At 46.5% G+C, this 18,523-nt stretch overlaps 1 protein-coding gene across 4 annotated transcripts in view; it reads left to right on the top strand.

The window, feature by feature from the left end:
* Positions 1 to 18,523, top strand: part of LOC105495832 (aarF domain containing kinase 1) — a 130,268-nt gene that overhangs the window by 91,081 nt on the left and 20,664 nt on the right. For all 4 annotated transcript variants that reach the window (XM_011765681.3, XM_071099799.1, XM_071099798.1 and 1 more), the window contains 2 exons: positions 4,977 to 5,135; positions 13,769 to 13,885. In XM_011765681.3, coding sequence (XP_011763983.1) covers positions 4,977 to 5,135; positions 13,769 to 13,885 — 276 coding nt within the window. The remainder of the gene's footprint in view (positions 1 to 4,976; positions 5,136 to 13,768; positions 13,886 to 18,523) is intronic.

The following is an 18,523-nucleotide window of genomic DNA, read 5'->3' as shown; positions in this document are numbered from 1 at the left end:
AAAAGTATCCAGAGATGTGGGCCACCCAAGGAAACTTCACCCTATAAATCTATTTTCTAAAAAGTGTGTACTTTAATAACTTATCAGAACAAAGATAAACCCAATGAATGGCAAGCTATTTACATCACTCTGAATTGATTTTCAACTCTTGTTGAACGTTCATTTTTACCAGTTTGGATCTGTACAGGCATTCTATTTAGTGTGCTGTTTTCCCATAGAACATTATTTCTTTTATAATGTACAATAACTTGATAACAGTAACTTGCATTTCCAGTTGCATTTTACAGTTTACAAAGCTCCTTCTCTGCCTTATCTTGAGCTTCCTATTGTATTGTCCTGTGTCGTTGTGTTGTGTTGCATGAGGCAGGGCTGCATAAAGAATGAACAAGAGAAGCCCAGGTCAGATTTTGTTTTGACAATTCCTGTTTTCTACTATGTAAAATTGGCAAGAAAAGGATTAAATGAAAGTGTGTGTGTAAAGTGTTCGTAGCACAGTGCCTGGCGTGTAGTAGGAACTAAATAATGATAATTCCCCTTCTCTTTTGCTATTTTAAATAACAGTCAGTTGTTTTATTTCTTTTTCTTTTCTTTTCTTGGTTTTATTTTATTTTATTTTATTTTATTTTTTAGTTTTTGAGATGGAGTCTCTATTTATTGCCCAGGCTGGAGTGCAGTGGCATGACCTAGGCTCACTGCAAACTCTGCCTCCTGGGTTCAAGCGATTCTCCTGCTTCAGCCTCCTGAGTAGCTCGGATTACAGGCACATGCCACTACACCTGGCTACTTTTTATATTTTTAGTAGAGATGGGGTTTCCCTGTGTTGGCCAGGCTGGTCTTGAACTCCTGACCTCAAGTGATCTGCCCGTCTTGGCCTCCCAAAGCGGTGGGATTACAGGTGTGAGCCACCACGGCTGGCCTGTTCACTAGTTTTCAAACTTATGTGTGACTCTTCATTTTTTCCATTATATTTCTGTGTGGCCCATGATTGATTTTTCCTCCTGCAAGCCAATGACCCTATAGGAAGATAGTTTTATTGTTTCACCTTGAAGGAAGTATTAATTTTTGAATATACCTTGATTGATTCATAAGGTTCCAGCTCAAGTAGAGAACTCTCAGGCTTTCTGAAATTATGATTCCCCCAAATTCAGAAGTTATGGCTCTTTCCACTAAAACCTCAGAAACAGAAAAACTCATTTTCTTTGGATAACACATGTGAACATATAATTATCTCAGAGAAGCAGACAAAATCTTTGAAATATTCATTTGTTCATTCATTTACTCATTCATTCATTCATGTGAGTATTCAATAAACATTTGCAGAGTGTTGAGTAGCTGGTAGGCACTGGTAGAAACACTGGTTGTTAGAAGAATTTTATGGAGAAGATGCATTTTGGGAGAAAAATCAAAAAGTCAAATTGATAACAACATCTGTTTTATTTTAGTTGATTGCATGTGTTGTCAAAAAGAAAAATCGAAATGAATCTGCTTAAGGTAGGCTAAGTAGATTCATTTAAGAACAGAGTTGAATGAAACCAGACGGTGAAACTGAGTTTTATGTTACTTTCTTCAGCCAAGAAAAGTCTAAAAATGGCAGCAGCCCAAACTACTTGAACCCGACGACTCTTAACCTGACCCCCTCCCCACCCACTGAATTTCAAGGGGTTGGTGAACCCCCTGAATTATGTGCAAAATTATGTATGTTCATTTTCTGGGCTTTGTAGCTGGTATCAAGTTTTAAAATTGGTGAGCTCCTATAAAGGGGATGGTGACATTGCATAAATCTGAGAACCACTGACTTCTATTCAAAGAACCCCCTTCATTTTAAAGTAACCAGGGAAATGACCCACAACCCACAGGATGCCTTAGAAACCAGTTCGATGAGCAATGTAAAGTTTTCTGTGTTACGAGTTAGCTTACTAATTAGTTACTAGCAATTAATATTAGTTAATAAAATTGACTGCTTATGATTAATGATGTCAGGTATTATCAAGTGTTAATAATAATGAATAGTATTAATAATGACTAATTATGTAATTGATTAGTAACTGGAAAATCTTTAATGTGCCTTTCAGTGCTGCTTGGATATCAATGATAATTAAAAATTTCACAAAAAACAGTGACCATACAATAAATGATGAGGAATTATTATTTGGCCAGAAGCTTCACCCTCAAGTAGAGACCTCACTGGGCTACAGGTAGCTCTCTGTGCGTATCCACGTCTGGTCCATGGTAATTACCTAGAGGGTAATCAGTAAATATTGATTGAACAAATGAGAGAGCCTCATTGTGGCCCCTTTCCTTGCCCCTCTTGGGTGAGACCCTCTGGAGTTTAGATTGGAGCAAAATGCTGGAGAGCTTTTCTTGCCTGAATTCCGAGCCCAGAACGGTAGAATTCAGGTGACTTAGATGGCATGACTGGCCTCTGCATGGGCCTGGGGGAATCTCTTCTTTTTCCTGTTCACTTGCTCTGCCTCTGCTTTGGTCACTGCCAAGGGCCATCTGAGGGCACTGTGATGGGATGTGATGCTGGAGGCTGCGGTGCCCAGGTGCCAGGGCTTGAGGCGTACAGTCCGGGCCTCTCTGTTGCCTCTCTGTTGCCCCCTCTCCCTTCTAGTCTTGCGTGATACAAACAAAACATAAACTAAATCAATTATCATAAGGTCATAGGTCTAGCCCATGAAAGACCAGACAAAACTCAAAAGAAATTAAACTACAGCCAAATGTAATTAAAAGAAGTTTTGGTAGAAATTGAGCATGATAATGCTGTGTGATGATTCTTTTTGGAATGGCATCTGGTACATCACCCAGGACATAGGGCTTGAAAACAAAGCTGTAAATGCCTTGTAGTTAATAGTCTGGCTTTAGATTGATTTCTTTTGCCAACACAGCATTGAGCAAAATGTCATAGAACAGGGCAAAAAGAAGCATGAGACAAGGCTTTTGTCTAGGGCTCAGTAAGCCTTTCTGGAAAGATGGGAAGGGGAAGGTCTTTTGGTACCATCAGGCCCACAGCTAGTTAGTTCTTATTGCCATCTGCTGTAGCCAGGGTTAGAGATGGTTGTTCTCAGATAACTCGGACTGTCATTTATACTAAGAATTACTGGGTCAGTCAGTCAGTCTTCTCCCCAGGCCTGGCTTTGAATGCCAGCAGGAGAGCTTATGGGAGATCAGGGCCCTTCTATTTCCCTCCCAGAATACTGGAACACCTCCTATGTCCCTGGTATCACCCTTGCTTACCCGCTACAGAGCCATCATCGAGGAACTTGGGCACCCATCTCAAATCCAGAGCCCTGGTGGTGGGGCAGCCTTAGGATTGAGTCCCTGCCCATGGAGGGGGCTGTGGTATGCTTTGCACAGATCACTGGGCCCTTCTTTAATTTCACATCATTAAACTGACCCCTGAATGCCAGATAAATCTTCTAAAACCCCCTCTTATCATGTCATCACTCAAGAATCCACAGTGGAGCCAAATTGCCAAAAATCTAAGCTTTTCATCCAGGTGGTCAAATTCCTTCTCTCTCTCTCCTCTTGTCTGATCTAGTCGTGTTTTCTTATTCCAATTTAGTTTTTTATTATGAAATATTTTAGATGTACAGGAAGTATAGAAAATAGTATTATAAATGTTCAAGCACCAAACATTCAACTTAAGAAATAAAGTAGTGACAGTTACATTTGCAGCACCTTCCCAGTGCTTTGTGAACAGACCACGAGGAACAGATCGGGGAGCAGCCACAGGAGCAGTTGAGCTAAGTGCTTCAGAGCAAGGGCTGTGGAGTTGGCTGTGGAATTCCCAAGGGGAATTTTAGCTCAGTGATTCCTTGCTGGGAAAATTTTGGGAAAATCATACAACCCCTCAGAGCCTCAGATTCCTCATCTATAAAATGGGATAGCACTTTGGTAGGCTGAGGCAGGAGGGCTGCTTGAAGACAGGAGCTTGAGACCAACCTGGGCAACATAGTGAGACCCTGCCTCTACAAAAAAAACTTTAAAAATTTGCTGGACGTGGTGATGCACACCTGTAATCCCAGCCACTCAGGAGGCTGAGGTGGGAGGATGACTTGAGCCTTGGAAGTCAAGGTTGTGGTGAACTGTGATCACGCCACTGCACTCTAGCCTGGGCTACAGAGTGACAGCTTGTCTAAACAACAATAGAAAAGGGATGATAAGATGTGTATCTGTGTGCCTCCCAGAGTTGTTGCAAGAATTAAGTTTAGTAGTAAGTAAAGTGCTTAGTTCACTATTCACAATAGCAAAGATGTGGGATCAACCCAAATGCCCATCAATGAGAGACTGGATAAAGAAAATGTGGTAGATATACACCATGGAGTACTGTGCAGCCATAAAAAGGAATGAGATCATGTCCTTTGCAGGGACATGGATGAAGCTGGAAGCCATTATCCTCAGCAAACTAATGCAGGAACAAAAAAAAAAAAACCAAACACCGCTTGTTCCAACTTGTAAGTGGGAGCTGAACAATGAGAACACATGGACATAGGGAGGGCAACAACACACCTGGGGCCTGTTGGGCAGGGGTTGGGGAGAGCATTAGGAAAAAGAGCTAATGCATGCCAGGCTTAATACCTAGGTGATGGGTTGATAGGTGCAGCAAACCACCATGGCACACGTTTACCTATGAAACAAACCTGCACATCCTGCACACATATCCCAGAACTTAAAAAATAAAATAAAAAATAAGTGCTTAGTTAGTGCTGGACACGAGGGGAACCCTCAGCCAATGGTAGTCATGGTTACCGATGCTGGCTGTTGGGCTATCGTCATCTTGGACTTGGTGCAGAGTATCGAGCTTATGGGAGAGCAGGGTCCTACTATGTTTCCCTCCTGGAATTCAGAGGAGGGATGGGCCTCAGGGGAGCAGTTTCCCTTACTCCAGAGGAGAACCAGGCAGGAAGGTAGGAAATGTCGCTTGGTGTGTGCTGTGGGCCCACCCCATGACTGGGGTGCTTGTTGGATTTCAGGTGCTCATTCTGGCTGTGAAGCAGCTATTCCCAGAGTTTGAGTTTATGTGGCTTGTGGATGAAGCCAAGAAGAACCTGCCTTTGGAGCTGGATTTCCTCAATGAAGGGAGGAATGCTGAGAAGGTGTCCCAGATGCTCAAGCATTTTGACTTCTTGAAGGTAGGTGGGACGAGGCAGTGGGGGGCATGGCGGTCTGGTGGAAGAGTGTGGTGGTACGTGGGTCCCTGCCTGGAGTATCCCTTTCAGGACATAATTGGGACATCTTCTTCCTGAGTCCTCTTACTGAGGATGAATGATTTGTCACTGGTGATGTGCATTAAATCCCTTGAAGGCAATTTGCAAAGAAATACCAAGTGTGATTGTTGACCCATTAGTCAATTAAACAGATGTTTATTGAATAAACGACAACTGCAAGACACTGAGCCCTAGCCAAGAACCTATATGCTGTGGTCTCTGCCTCCGTGAGGCGTGGGATGATGATGATAATGGCGACGCTGATAGCTAACACTACTGTACGCTGGGACTATTTTAAACACACGTGTTTTACCTCAGCTTATACAGTTGGTTCTGCTGTAACAAAACGTATGTGTTTCTAGAAATACTTCAGTTATGCAAAATCACACAACAGAAACCACAGAGCTTATGGGGAAAATAGAGTTAGGGGGCACAACACTCAAAAAAATTAATCAGTGGCGGGGCGTGGTGGCTCACGCCTGTAATCCCAGCACTTTGCGAGGCAGAGGCAGGTGGATCACCTGAGGTGAGGAAATTGAGACCAGCCTGGCCAACATGGTGAAACCCCATCTCTACTAAAAATATAAAAATTAGCCTGGCGTGGTGGCGTGTGCCTATAATCTCAGCTGCTCGGCAGGCTGAAGCAAGAGAATCGCTAGAACCCGGGAGGTGGAGGTTGCAGTGAGCTGAGATCATGCCACTGCATTCAGATCTGGGCAACAAGAGTGAAACTCCGTCTCAGAAAAAAGGAAAAAAAAATCATCAGTAATACAGTAATATAGAAAAGAAAAGAAGATAAGAATGAATAAAAACCAGTAGCATAGTTTTACACATGTTAAATGGCTAAGAAATACATAAGACGACAGTACACATGGCACTTTACCTTGAGCCTGCTGTGGAAGTGGACATCAGAAGGGTTGCTGCTTGTTAGTTTTGTGAGATGGTGGGAGGAGTCCTTTGAAATGGGACGGAGGCCAGGCATGGTGGCTGATGACAGTAATCCCAGTACTTTGGGAAGCGGAGGTGGGCGGATCACTTGAGGTCAGGAGTTAAAGACCAACCTGGCCAACATGGTGAAACTCTGTCTCTACTAAAAATATAAAAAGTAGCCTGGCATGGTGGTGCAATCCTGTAATCTCAGCTACTCGGGAGGCTGAGACAGGAGAATTGCTTGGACCCAGGAGGCAAAGGTTGTAGTGAGCCAAGATCGTGCCACTGCACTCCAGCCTGGGCAACAGAGTAAGACTCCGTATCAAGGAACAACAACAACAACAACAACAACAACAACAACAACAACAAAAAAGAAATGGGACAGAAAGTTGTAAGGCCAGATGTGGGTGACTCACCGACTCACAGCAATGTCGAGGTGTGTTTGTTTTGTGTATTCCAATGTGGCACGGCTCTGCTGGATGCAGCTTTCTGCATTCCAGTGTTTCTCGCAGATGATAGTACAACATAAGCACATCCAAAATCTGCATTATGATCAAACTGTTTCCTAACATATCAATTGCATTGGAATAAATTTGTGTTTTCGAAACAAGTATTATAGCAGAACTGTTCTATGTAATAAGAGACACTTAATGTGGGAAACAATATCAGATAATATGAAGTCGCAGCTGTCAGTGCCCCATGAGAAGTACGGCTTCTATGTGCTCTGAGGATTCAGAAGCAGGGACTCCCATGGCCTACTGGGTCAGGGCAGGCTCTGTGGAGAAGTTGGCACTGGAGTTGGTTTTTTTTTTTTTTTTTTTTTTTGAGGCAGAGTCTCGCTTTGTTGCCCAGGCTGGAGTGCAGTGGCATGATCTCAGCTCAGTGCAGTCTCCACCTCCTGGGTTCAAGTGATTCTCCTGTCTCAGCCTCCCAAGTAGCTGGGATTATAGGCATGTGCCACAATGCCTGACTAATATTTGTATTTTTTTTTTTTAGTAGAGATGGGGTTTCCCCATGTTGTCAGGCTAGTCTTGAACTCCCGACCTCAAATGATTTGCCCGCCTTGGCCTCCCAAGTGCTGAGATTACAGGTATGAACCACTGTGCCTGGCCCTGGAGCTGGTCCTTTTTTTTTTTTTTTAATTAATTATTATTATTATTATTTTTTTGAGACAGAGTCTCACTCTGTCACCCAGGCTGGAGTGCAGTGGCGCAATCTCTGCTCACTGCAACCTCCACCTCCCAGGTTCAAGCGATTCTCCTGTCTCAGCCTACCGAGTAGCTAGGACTACAGGTGTGTGCCACCACACCTGACTAATTTTTATATTTTTAGTAGAGGCGGGGTTTTGCCATTTTGGCCAGGCTGGTCTCAAACTCCTGACCTCAAATGATCCGCCTGCCTCGGCCTCCCAAAGTGCTGGGATTACAGGCGCGAGCCACCGCGCCCAGCTGGAGCTGGTCTTTAAAGACCGTCCTGATGTTCTCTCAGGGCACACAGGAATTGGGGAGAGAGATGTATGTCACACCATGTTCTTCCAACACATTTGTCGTTCCTGAGGTGTATGCCTGTTTACACAGGGTTACCCCCTTTTTCCCAGCAGTGCAGGGCTTAGAGGGCTCTTCTGGTTGTCTACACTGAGCTTGGCTTCCAACTCTAGGAGAGATCACCCTTCCCTCTTCCTCAGCAGGCCTGGGGAATGCAGGAGAGGGGTCACCAAGCCCTCAGCAGCTCCATGTGCAGGTTCCAGAGCCAACAGTCAAGCCGTGCTATTCTTGGGGAGGATGGCTCAGAACATTGGATCAGGGAGAGGGGACACTATGGTTCTTGACTAAGGTGTCCTTGTGGCTTTTGAAGACGTCATGAGAAATGGAGGAAGTGTTGATACTTTTGCTCTCCTGATTGACTAACAGGGATGGAGCGACTGAAGATGTGTCTATTCTAACCACTTGAGAATCCACAGGAGGAAGAACCACAGCTGTGGTGATCAGTGCAGTGTCTTGACACACTGACTGTGGAGGAAGATAGAGCCCAAGAAGAAGTTTAGCTGAGTGTGGTGAGGGTCGGGTCTGTCTCCATTCTCACAATATGCTTGACTGGCATTTTGTTGGCTGCCATTGTACATGTGGATGTACAGACCCTCTTGTGTGCGTAAATCCAGGAGTGCAGCCTAGGTCTGGTGTCACTGTCCCAACCTTGGAGCTCACACCACCAGTTCAGTGAAAACTTGGCTCTTTTAGACAAGTGATAATGTTAACTAATTAATATAATGCTATAGAGTCTAAGACATGCTTCTACTGCTTATCCCATTTCTTTTATTCCTGAGCTTGTTGCTGTACTGGGAGCTGGGGTTTGTCCCTGCTCTGGAAAACTTCTCATCTAGTGGAGGGACAGACACAGCAATGTGTTGTTGTAGTGCACGTTTGTTAGCACCGTGACAGGCATTCGTCTGTGTTTCTGTGGATTCCTAACAGGAAGTACGTAATTCTACTCAGGGTAAAGGGCTCCAGTGAGTGCTTCTAAGAAATATTGACTCTAGGTGATATATATTGAATATCTCTTCTTCATCAGGAGCTGCTGCATTGAACACTCTGCAGGTACTGTGGTGTTGAGTCCCTCCAGCAGGCATCAGCCCATATTGCAGAGGACAGTTGAAGTAGAGGAGCTAGGGCAACATCCCAGATTTTCTGACTTCAAGTGTGGTGCTCCTCTCAGGATACTCTGCTGCCTTTTACCGGCAGGGGTGCCCCTCAGAGCCAGAACTATGTGAGCCAGACAGAACCATCTCCTCCACTGTTCCCATGGAAACAGCAAAATTGTCCCCTGGCTGGGGCCAACTGGCAAGTGCCAGACCAAGACATGCAATAATAACAATAACACACACAGTTTTCAGATGAGGATGCCAAATGGGTAAATAATGAATATACCAATTTGACCTGCTGTTTCCAAAACTTGCACACCCTTCCTAAGACAGTGGTGGAATTAAGGCTCTTGAGTAATTAATTTTCCCTAAACACATAACAAGCGGGAAGTGAATTTTGCACTGTGAACCCAGTTCAGCTCTTAAAACTGGAGATAGATTGCTTTTGCACACTGGCTCCCCATCACAACATCTGTGCATAATTAAGCCTCCGCAAAGAGTTTACCTCTCAGTGTGTGAGGCATCTTCTGGTGCTTATGTGGGGTTTAAGAACCTCAGCCCTGTGCTATAAATCTGCCAGCCTCAGACAAGCACTGAATGCAAATATGGTGTCAGGGGGACTGGGAGAGGGTGAGGGGACAGCTAGGCTGAATGGTTAAAGCCAGGCTTAGTGGATCTGGCAGTAGAGTGTATGTGCTAGGGGAAGGAAACAGGACAAGTGGTAGGGTTTCTGACTCACCTGGGGGACAACTGGGGACAAGGTGGCGGGGGATAAGCTTTATAACCACAGGGTTTGGGACTGGAAGTGATGAGAGCATTTCTATGTGTGTGGAGGTGGGGATAGGTGTGCAGGGCCATGCCAGGGTTCCTTCATGTGAGGTAAGGAGCCCAGGACTCTAGAAATTGTGGACAAACCCTGAGGAGATGTGCTTGCTTTTTGGGAAGTATGATAGCTTCCCATGAATCTCAAAGATTAGGAACCACTGATGTATAGTAATTAATATATAACTTTTTTTCTTTTTTTTCTTTTTTTTTTTGCAGTGTGCTTTGTATGTATTTACTCTTTAATCCCTACAACAGCCTCACAAGGGAGGTGCCATAACCAGCCCCATATCATCAGCTGGGAGACTGAGGCCCAGAGCGATCAACCCTTTGCGCAGGGTCACAGGGCTCACCACTAAGGGGCAGGGAATAGAGGTAGCCTGCTCCAGAGCCTGCACGTTCCCCCTCCGTGTAGTTCTACTTTGTGGAGAAGATGTGAATTTCAGTGAACTGTCTAGAGCATAACTCTCAGCCCTGGTGTGTATCAGAGCCCTCTGTGAAACTCCATGTGGCCGTCATAAGAGCAATCAATGTTTTTTCCAGCAGCTGCTAGTGTCTAGTTCCATGTTGAGTGCCAGTACTCTGCTCATAGTAGTAGGAAATGGGGGCGGGGGTGGGGTCGTGCTTCCACTGTAACCATTATCACCATGTTTTTGGTGGGGAAACTGGTGTTCAGAGAGGTTATATAACTTACCCACAGTCACACAGCTTTTAGATGGCAGAGCTGGAGCTCCAGCCAGCAGCCTCACTCCAAATATGCCAGTCTGACCTGACTCCAGGTCTCCAGGCCTTCTGCTGTGTTGGACTCAGGCTCCAGGAGGACTGTGGGCCCAGGATGATGGGCGCTGTCTCAGACAAGCCAGGCACAGCCTGCTTCGTGGGCACATTGACCAAAGTATAGAAACAAAGCAGAAATGTGAGGTCAGGGCCAGACTGTGAGGCTGAGGCCCAGGGTCTTGGGCTGGAACTTCCCTAATCGTCACCCTCCTTCTTGGGGTCCAGATTGGCATCAGTGTGGGAGGCTGGAGGAGCCCACAGGAGGGAGGCCTTTGCTCTGTGACAAAGAGGTAGACCCTGGACCCAGGGGTCCTAATGGTCAGGGTGTGACCCTGCTTGTGGGGCTACTGAGCACCCTGGCCATGAGCTTCTTAGAGTTTCATTTTGCTTTGTTTGGGGGTGGGGTGGGGAGTGTGGGTGCTTATTGACTCTTTCAAATTTCTCTTTTTCGTTTTTTCCTTCCTTGACGGAAGAAGCATAGGACAGGAAATGTGGGCGCTCACTTCACCCCACACCCCCAGGTCCTCCTGCCCATCTGGTGATTTAGGGGCAGCTCACTTTTTTAACTAAGCAGGAGCAGTTTGGCATTTTGCAGTCATTTCCATGTTATGTCTGTCCAGGGGCACCTGGGGTTCTGAAGCTCCCGTGACAAATTCCGCTGTTTCCCAGGTTTGATATTTTAGTCATTTCAGATTTAAGCAGCAGAAGCAAGGGGCACATTCTGTGGTTAGACTGGAATGGTGATGTCTGCAGGGAGACCAGAGGGGGGAACCCCAGTACACCCAGGACCCTGATGCACAAGCACAGAGAAGCTCCAGCCTGGGGGTTTTCTGTTTCCACCTGTGACTCTTTCCTAGTGGTGTTTGTTTGTTTGTTTGTTTGTTTGTTTTAAAGATGGAGTCTCACTCCCTCTGTCACCGTGGCCAGAGTACAGTGGCGTACTCTTCACCCACTGCAACCTCCGTCTCCCAGGTTCAAGCGATTCTCTTTCCTCAGCCTCCCAAAGTGCTGGGATTACAGGCGTGAGCCACCGTGTCCAGCCCCTCGCTGTTTTTTAAGCTGCCACTGATGGGCCTGGCTAGAGATTTGACCTCTTGTCTCCAGAGCCTTAGGGGCCCACTGTCAAACATAGGTTTCCAAACAAACCCAAGGGAAGAATTTAACCCGAAACTATGTCTCATTCATTTGGAAGCCATGAACAAAAACAACAGGCAGGGCATGGTGGCTCACGCCTGTAATCCCGGCACTTTGGGAGGCTGAGGGAGGAGGATCTCTTGAGTCCAGGAGTTCGAGGCTGCAGTGAGCTATGATGATGCCACAGCATTCCAGCCTGGGTGACAGAATGAGACCCTGTCTCTAAAAAAAACCAACAAAGCAACAATAACACACATGCACTCACTTTTTTAAAAAGAAACTTTTTGAAAAATGCCAAGCAAGTCTAAATTTTAAGTTCAAAGTATCAGTTTTACAGATTTCTCTATTGGCCCAGATTTTCAAATGGCAGAAACTACAGGCAGGCAGCAAACCAAAATAACACCTTGCTTTCTTTTGGAAACTTTGTTCCAACTAGAGCATTTCACTTGTATGTACAGCCTCCATTTATCCTCAGAGCTCCTTACTGAGATAGGGCAGAAACAATTCTGCTTTCCAGCAAGGAAGACTGGGATGTAAAGGAGTTAAGTGGCTAGTCTAAGACACAACAGTATTAGCAGAATTAAGAACAGGAATTAAAGATTAATTAAGAATTAAGGACTGTTGACTTGAGGGCCACTATGTTATTGCTAGATGAATTTGGGTGGTCAGGGTAAAGGAAAATCTTACTCTCCAAAACGTTTGAAAAAGCTGCCCATGTTTCTTTATTTGTAAGAGGAAATAAACTCCTCACAATTTGGGGGAGACTTGGCATGCTGGAAGCCCAGTAACTCCTCCCTCCTGGCTGTGGGAGTACTGGTAGCTGTCCCTTGCTCACATGGCAGTCTGGTTGCATTCCAATCTTTTGCCCGCTCCTGGAGAAATCTGTTCTCTTTTTGGCTTTTGAGTGTTGTGAGAGTCAGAGAGGGTTGGAGAGTGTATGTTAGTAATGCATTTGTCTGTAGGCAACTGAAAGCCTCATTTAGAATGCCTTAAACAAAAGAATTCATTGTCTTCACATAGCAAGAAGGTTTGCAGTGGTTGCCTACTGATACATGGTTTTGGTGGTTTGACAGTATCAGAGCTGGCATCTCAGTTCTTTATAATTTTTTTTATTTTTCCTCGTTGTTGCAAGATGGCTGCTATAGCACCAACAATCACATTCACGTTCACTTTCAAGGCAGGAAGAGAAATGGAAGAAGAGTAGCACTGTGCAAATACCCCCCCCTTTTTTTAATCAAGGAAATAAAAACCTTCCCAGAATCCCCTAGCAGGTTTCCATTTATGTTCATAAGTCAGAACTGTATCACATGGCCATACCTACTATAAAGCAGGCAAGGAAAGTAGGTTTTTTTATTTGTTTGTTTATTTGTTTGCTTGTTTGTTTTCAGACAGGATCTTGCTGTGCTGCCCAGGCTGGAGTGCAGTGGTGTGATATATAAGGTCACAGCTCACTGTGACTTTGACAGTGATCCTCCCACCTCAGCCTCCCAAGCTGGGATCACAGACATGCACCACTATGCCTGGCTAATTTTTGTATTTATTGTAGAGACGGGGTTTCGCCATGTTGCCCAGGCTGGCCTTGAACTTCTGAGCTCAAGCAATCCACCTGCCCCGGCCTCCCAAAGTGCTGGAATTACGGGTGTGAGCCACCCCACCTAGCCCCAGTATTTTGTTTTTTTCATCCCTAGGGAAGAGCAGGATTGGGAATAGATGTTGGGTTAATATCCAATGTTGTCTGCCCCAGGAAACATGTTTTCCTACAGGAAACAGGCATGAGAAACAAAATTTATCATCTGGTCAAAATTCAGTCATTTGCTTAATACACACAATGCACCCATTACCCAGGTGAAATATTGGAGGCAGAGGGAGGAGCCCAAAGTGGGCCTGGTGGTGGGATGGGGAGAGGAAATATCCTTAATAGCAATGCCCAGGTATGAGGCGTTCCACGTTCCAACATTTTCCTCCCAAGTCCCAATTTTAGTTTTGGCTCTTAACAGTGTTAGAAGGCACTGAGGAGAGTCGGCAAAGCCGGTTTCTAAAGGAGTGGGTGGAGGCCTGCTGAGCAGAGGTGGAGTAGCTGGCCTCCCTCTTGGCCTGACTGTCCCATCCCCACTGTCAACACTGAGGTCCCTCCTGGGCCTCTTCTCCCTTGCTCTGGGAGGAGCCTCTGTTGCTGTCTGGCTCGCTGTGCCACATTGTCGTCCTTGCCCGACTCCCAGCCTCCCCAGACCATCTGACCTGTCCCTTCCTATCCCAGGTGCCCCGAATCCACTGGGACCTGTCCACGGAGCGGGTCCTCCTGATGGAGTTTGTGGACGGCGGGCAGGTCAATGACAGAGACTACATGGAGAAGAACAAGATCGACGTCAATGAGGTGAGGTCAAGAGCTCAGGGCTGCTGTGCCAGGGAACGTGGGCTTGGTCGAGGCTGCCCAGGAAGTGCCTGTGTGTCCAGGTGAGGCCTCAGAGTCTGGCCCCCCTGTCTTTAATGGGGCCCATTGTCTGGAGAATTATAAACTTTGAGCAAGAAAGATTCTTTCAGGTCATTTAGGCCAACCCTGTGCACATGGCAGCCTGCAGGGGCATGCGGAGCCCCTTTTGCCATTACCTGCTTTTCGTTTGCACCATCTGAGGCCCACAAAGCTAAGCGGCCACAGAGAACAATGATGCAAAATCAGTGGGACTTAATCCTTCTGGCTCTGTGGGGCCTGTCCGTTGTCTCTTCCCTCTTCCTGTCCTCCCCTCTCCTTCCCACTTCCCAGATCTCAAGGGATCAGGCAAAAAGGGAACAGCAGCAGCCAACTGCATCAGCCTCCTAAAGCAGGAAAAAAGAGGTGGGCTTTGTGTGTCCCCCCTTCCATCCCCCTTGTCCCAGGGAATACTGGCCAGTGGGTAGGACCTGTCCCTCAGTTTCTGCTTCTTGGTTGCCACAGGCTCCCACAAGAATGGGTGGAGTTGTACTTTTTCAACAACATTCATAATTTCATTTTTATGTTTTTGGAAACGGGGTCTTGCTCTGTTGCCCAGACTGGCATGCAGTGGCACAATCATAGCTCACTGTAATCGGGAACTCCTGGGCTCCAGCAGTCCTCCCACTTTGGCCTCACAAAGTGCTGGCATTACAGGTGTGAGCCATGTGGCCAGGCTCAACATTGATCGTTTTAAGAGTGTCTGCTGTATGCTAGGTATAGGTGCTCACAGGAGGACCAGACCCAGTCCCCAGAGCTTAGCATTAGAGTCAGATACACATCTAAATCCTTCCTACTGTATCTCAGGCAGCGAGAGGGTGTGAGCAGAACCCCAGGGAGAGTGAGGAAGAGGCACTGAGGCCTGCCACAGGTTGGTGTCCCCAGCAGGATGAGTAGGAATTTTCCAGGTAGTGGCTTTGCAAGAAGGGGAAGGGAATGGGTGAAGTTTGGCAGGGCTGGGGCAGGGTTCCTTGGGGTGTGTGGGGAGATAAGGTAATGGTCTAGGGTGTGACCTCGAGGCACTGTAGAGTTACTTCAGGGTTTTGAGGAGTGCAGCAACATGTTCTGCGCTCTGGGTGGAAGGAAGGAAGGAAGGAAGGGAGGGAGGGAGGGAGGGAGGGAGGAAGGAAGGAAGGAAGGAAGGGGCTCACACCCAGTGGAAGTGAATGCTTTTTTGCTTTTTTTTTTTTTTTTTTTTTTCTGAGACGGAGTTTTGCTCTTGTTGCCCAGGCTGGAGTGCAATGGCACAATCTCAGCTCACCGCAGCCTCTGCCTCCTGGGTTCAAGTGATTCTCCTGCCTCAGCCTCCCCAGTAGCTAGAATTACAGGCATGCACTACCATGCCTGGCTAATTTTGTATTTTTAGTAGAGACAGAGTTTCTCTATATTGGTCAGGCTGGTCTTGAACTCCTGACCTCAGATGATCTGCCTGCCTTGGTCTCCCAAAGTGCTGGGATTACAGGTGTGAGCCACCGCGCCTGGCTGTGAGTGCTCTTTTCTATTCCACTCCCCATGTCCACAGGCAGTGCACAAAGATAAGCGTGAGCATATGGTCCCAGTGGGGAGAAAGCCATACCTTGGCTCAGCAGATGAGCCCAGGGGGATAGTAGGGGAGTGTGGTGGTCACACAGGCCGCCTGGTGGCCATGTGACCACTGTTAATGGGGTCAGTACCTGCCTCCGAGAGGGGTCGTGAAGACTGTGTGAGTTAGGGTACAAACAGCGCTGAGCACAGTGCCTAGTGTGTGGCTAGCGTTCCAGAAGAGTAGCTGGGTGGTGCTTGTTGATTTCCTTATGTTATCTTTGGGCTCTGCTCTTTCTTTCTCCTTTTACCATTAGCATTTATTGCATGCCTAACTCCCTGTGTCAGGCCCTTTTCTCCATAATAAACTTACGAGGGTGGTCTCATTGTCTCTATTTTGCAGACAAAGAATCAGAGACTCAGAGAGAGAAGGTCACACGGCTTAGTAGAGGTGGGATTAAAACCCGGGTCTCCCTGATTTCACTCTTCCTGTTAGGCCACAAAGGAGGGGCCACATCAAAGTGCACAGAGCTGCTGCCAGGAGCTTGGCGGAAACGTTTGCTGTGGCTGGCTCAGGCCTTCTAGGAAAGCTGTTGTCCCCTGACTTAGGGAACAGTGCTTCAATAACCCATTCGAGGGCCTTGGGGGGTGTGTGGGGTATAGGCAGGCTACACCGAAACAGATAGCACCCTGCTTTCCCCAGGGCAGCTTCGCTAATGCCTGAACTTCCTATTGGGCTTTTCTGGAAGAGTTCTGCTGCTTGGAGGGAAAGGGATGAGAAAAATAATTCCTCCTTCTATTTTACAGATGGGGTGAAAAGTTCTGAGAGAGAGCAAATGTCTTCCCTGAGGTCACTTGGCCAGTAACACAAGTAGGGGCTTCTGACTCTGCTGCCTTCACTGGTGGCTTCTAGGCTGGTACGTGGGAGGCGTTCAAGCAGAATACAAAGTCTTTGGTTCCAGTGGTGAAGGGATTGGATGGGATGGGAGGCCACCTCTGGCCTTTCCTGAATGGCCTTAAAGGGAAATAGGGTCTGTCGCCTGCTGATCAGGAAATATCCCAGAGGCCTCACCCCTGCCAGGTTCCTGGCATTTACTTACTACCAGCTGTGGAGGCATTTTCATTCCAGCAGCACCCTCAAGTCCATTAATCTCTTTGGATCCAGTGAGCCCAGAGCTGTAATGGCATTTAATCAGAGGCAATGTTGATTTTCAAAACAAATGCAAACACAGAAAGGTGCGCTCTAGTGTGGTTGTTTGCTTATGGCTGAGCACGGTGCCTGGCCGGAGGGGGCAGCTAGGCTGGAGCTGGGCAGTAGGAGCTGGGCAGGGCGTGCCCTCTGAGGCCTGGTCTCATCTGCTCCTGCCTCCGCGCTGTTTTGATACCTTGTAGACAAAGCCAGTGGTCTGTGCAGAGCAGATCCTTGGTAGACATCCTTTCATCAGTGAACGGGTGAATAAACCAGCCTCACACCCTAGATTGGCCTTTACCAGGCAGACCTGGGCGAGAGTGTCGGTTGTTTTCTTGTGGACGTGCAGAATGGGGCAAGCTGATATCAGAGTTATTTGGGGAAAAATAATAACTAATAATAATTATAAGCAATTAATATGTGCCAGGCATATGACGCACATAATCTCTACTCATTACAGATCTCCTATGCAGCATGTTATTAACCCCATTTACAGATGAGAAAGCAAATGCTCAGAGAGGTTAAACAACTTGCCCCATATCACACAGCTAGCAGGGGTAGAACCAGGGTTTGAACTCAGATCTGCATGACTCCAAAGTCCTTGCCCCTCTACCTTCTCCATTTCCCTGCCAGGGATCTATAGGTTGTTGCAAAGGTAATTGTGTGTTTTGTTTTTTATTTTGGGCCATTCCAAAACTGCAATTATTTTTGCACCAACCCAATACCTTGGGCTGCTGGAACCTGGAGCCACTTGGTAACTAACTACTCAGAGGAGCTGGAGCACCGACTGAGAAGCATTGCCCAGCACCAAGGCAGTGTCTGAATGTAACACCTCTCTCTCTTGCTTACATCAAGGATCACTTCATATAAACATTTTTCTGTTTTATCATACCTATCTGTAAGTAAGTGATTTTGTGAGGACGGTGTGAGTTAATGCACAAACAGTGCTTTGCACAGTGCCTGGCGTGTGCTAAGTAAGTACCCCAAACTGATACTGAGATGAATGTTGTTGTTGTCGTTGGGCTGTTTTTTTCTCTTCTACCTCCCCAACGTTTTTTTTTTTTTTTTTTTTTTTTTTAGCCATTAGTGTTTACTGACTGCCTGGCTCTATGTGCCAGGAGCTGTCTGCATTATCAACTTACGAGGGAGGTCTGATTGTCTCAGATTTGCAGAGGAAGAATCAGAGACTCAGAGAGGGAAGATAACTTACCTGAGGTCAGAAATTTTAATTGTATACCTCAGTAAGTTTCCATCTGGATATAATATGTAATGACTGTTCAGATAAAGTTACAAGTCATTTCTAGCCCCCTGGCAAGCTCCCGCATGTCCCTTCCGGTCAGTACCCTCCCAGAGCTGATGCCCTTCTGAGCGCTGCCACCACAGATGACCTGCACCCATTATTGAACTTCACATAAATGGAATCATGCAGTTTTGGGATCTGACGTCTTCGTCATCAATGTGGGGCTCTTCTGGAATCTATTTTGTTTCATTAGTCTATCCTTGTAATGCCACGCTATGTTAATTTCTTAATCCCCGGTCCCTGGCTTTTAGGCTTTGCATCACTTGGTAGCTCTTTGGCAGTCTGAGATGACGTTATTAAATACTTACTTCCGCAGAAACCCCCACAGTGGGCTATGGGCCACTACGGTGCTCTAAGTACTGTCACTTACCATCAGTGGTGTTGGGAGTAGATTAGGGACAGGCCTTACTCTGAATAAATTAATCTATCATGTCTCTTACCAACCAACATCAAAGCCACGGCCTTGTAGAGGACTACGGGGGAGCGTGTGTGTGTGTGTGTGTGTGTGTGTGTGTGTGTGTGTGTGTGTGTGTGT

This window comes from Macaca nemestrina, chromosome 7 (genome assembly GCF_043159975.1).
Source record: "Macaca nemestrina isolate mMacNem1 chromosome 7, mMacNem.hap1, whole genome shotgun sequence".
Classification (NCBI taxonomy): domain Eukaryota; kingdom Metazoa; phylum Chordata; class Mammalia; order Primates; family Cercopithecidae; genus Macaca; species Macaca nemestrina.
This window is presented reverse-complemented; position numbering and strand designations above follow the sequence as displayed.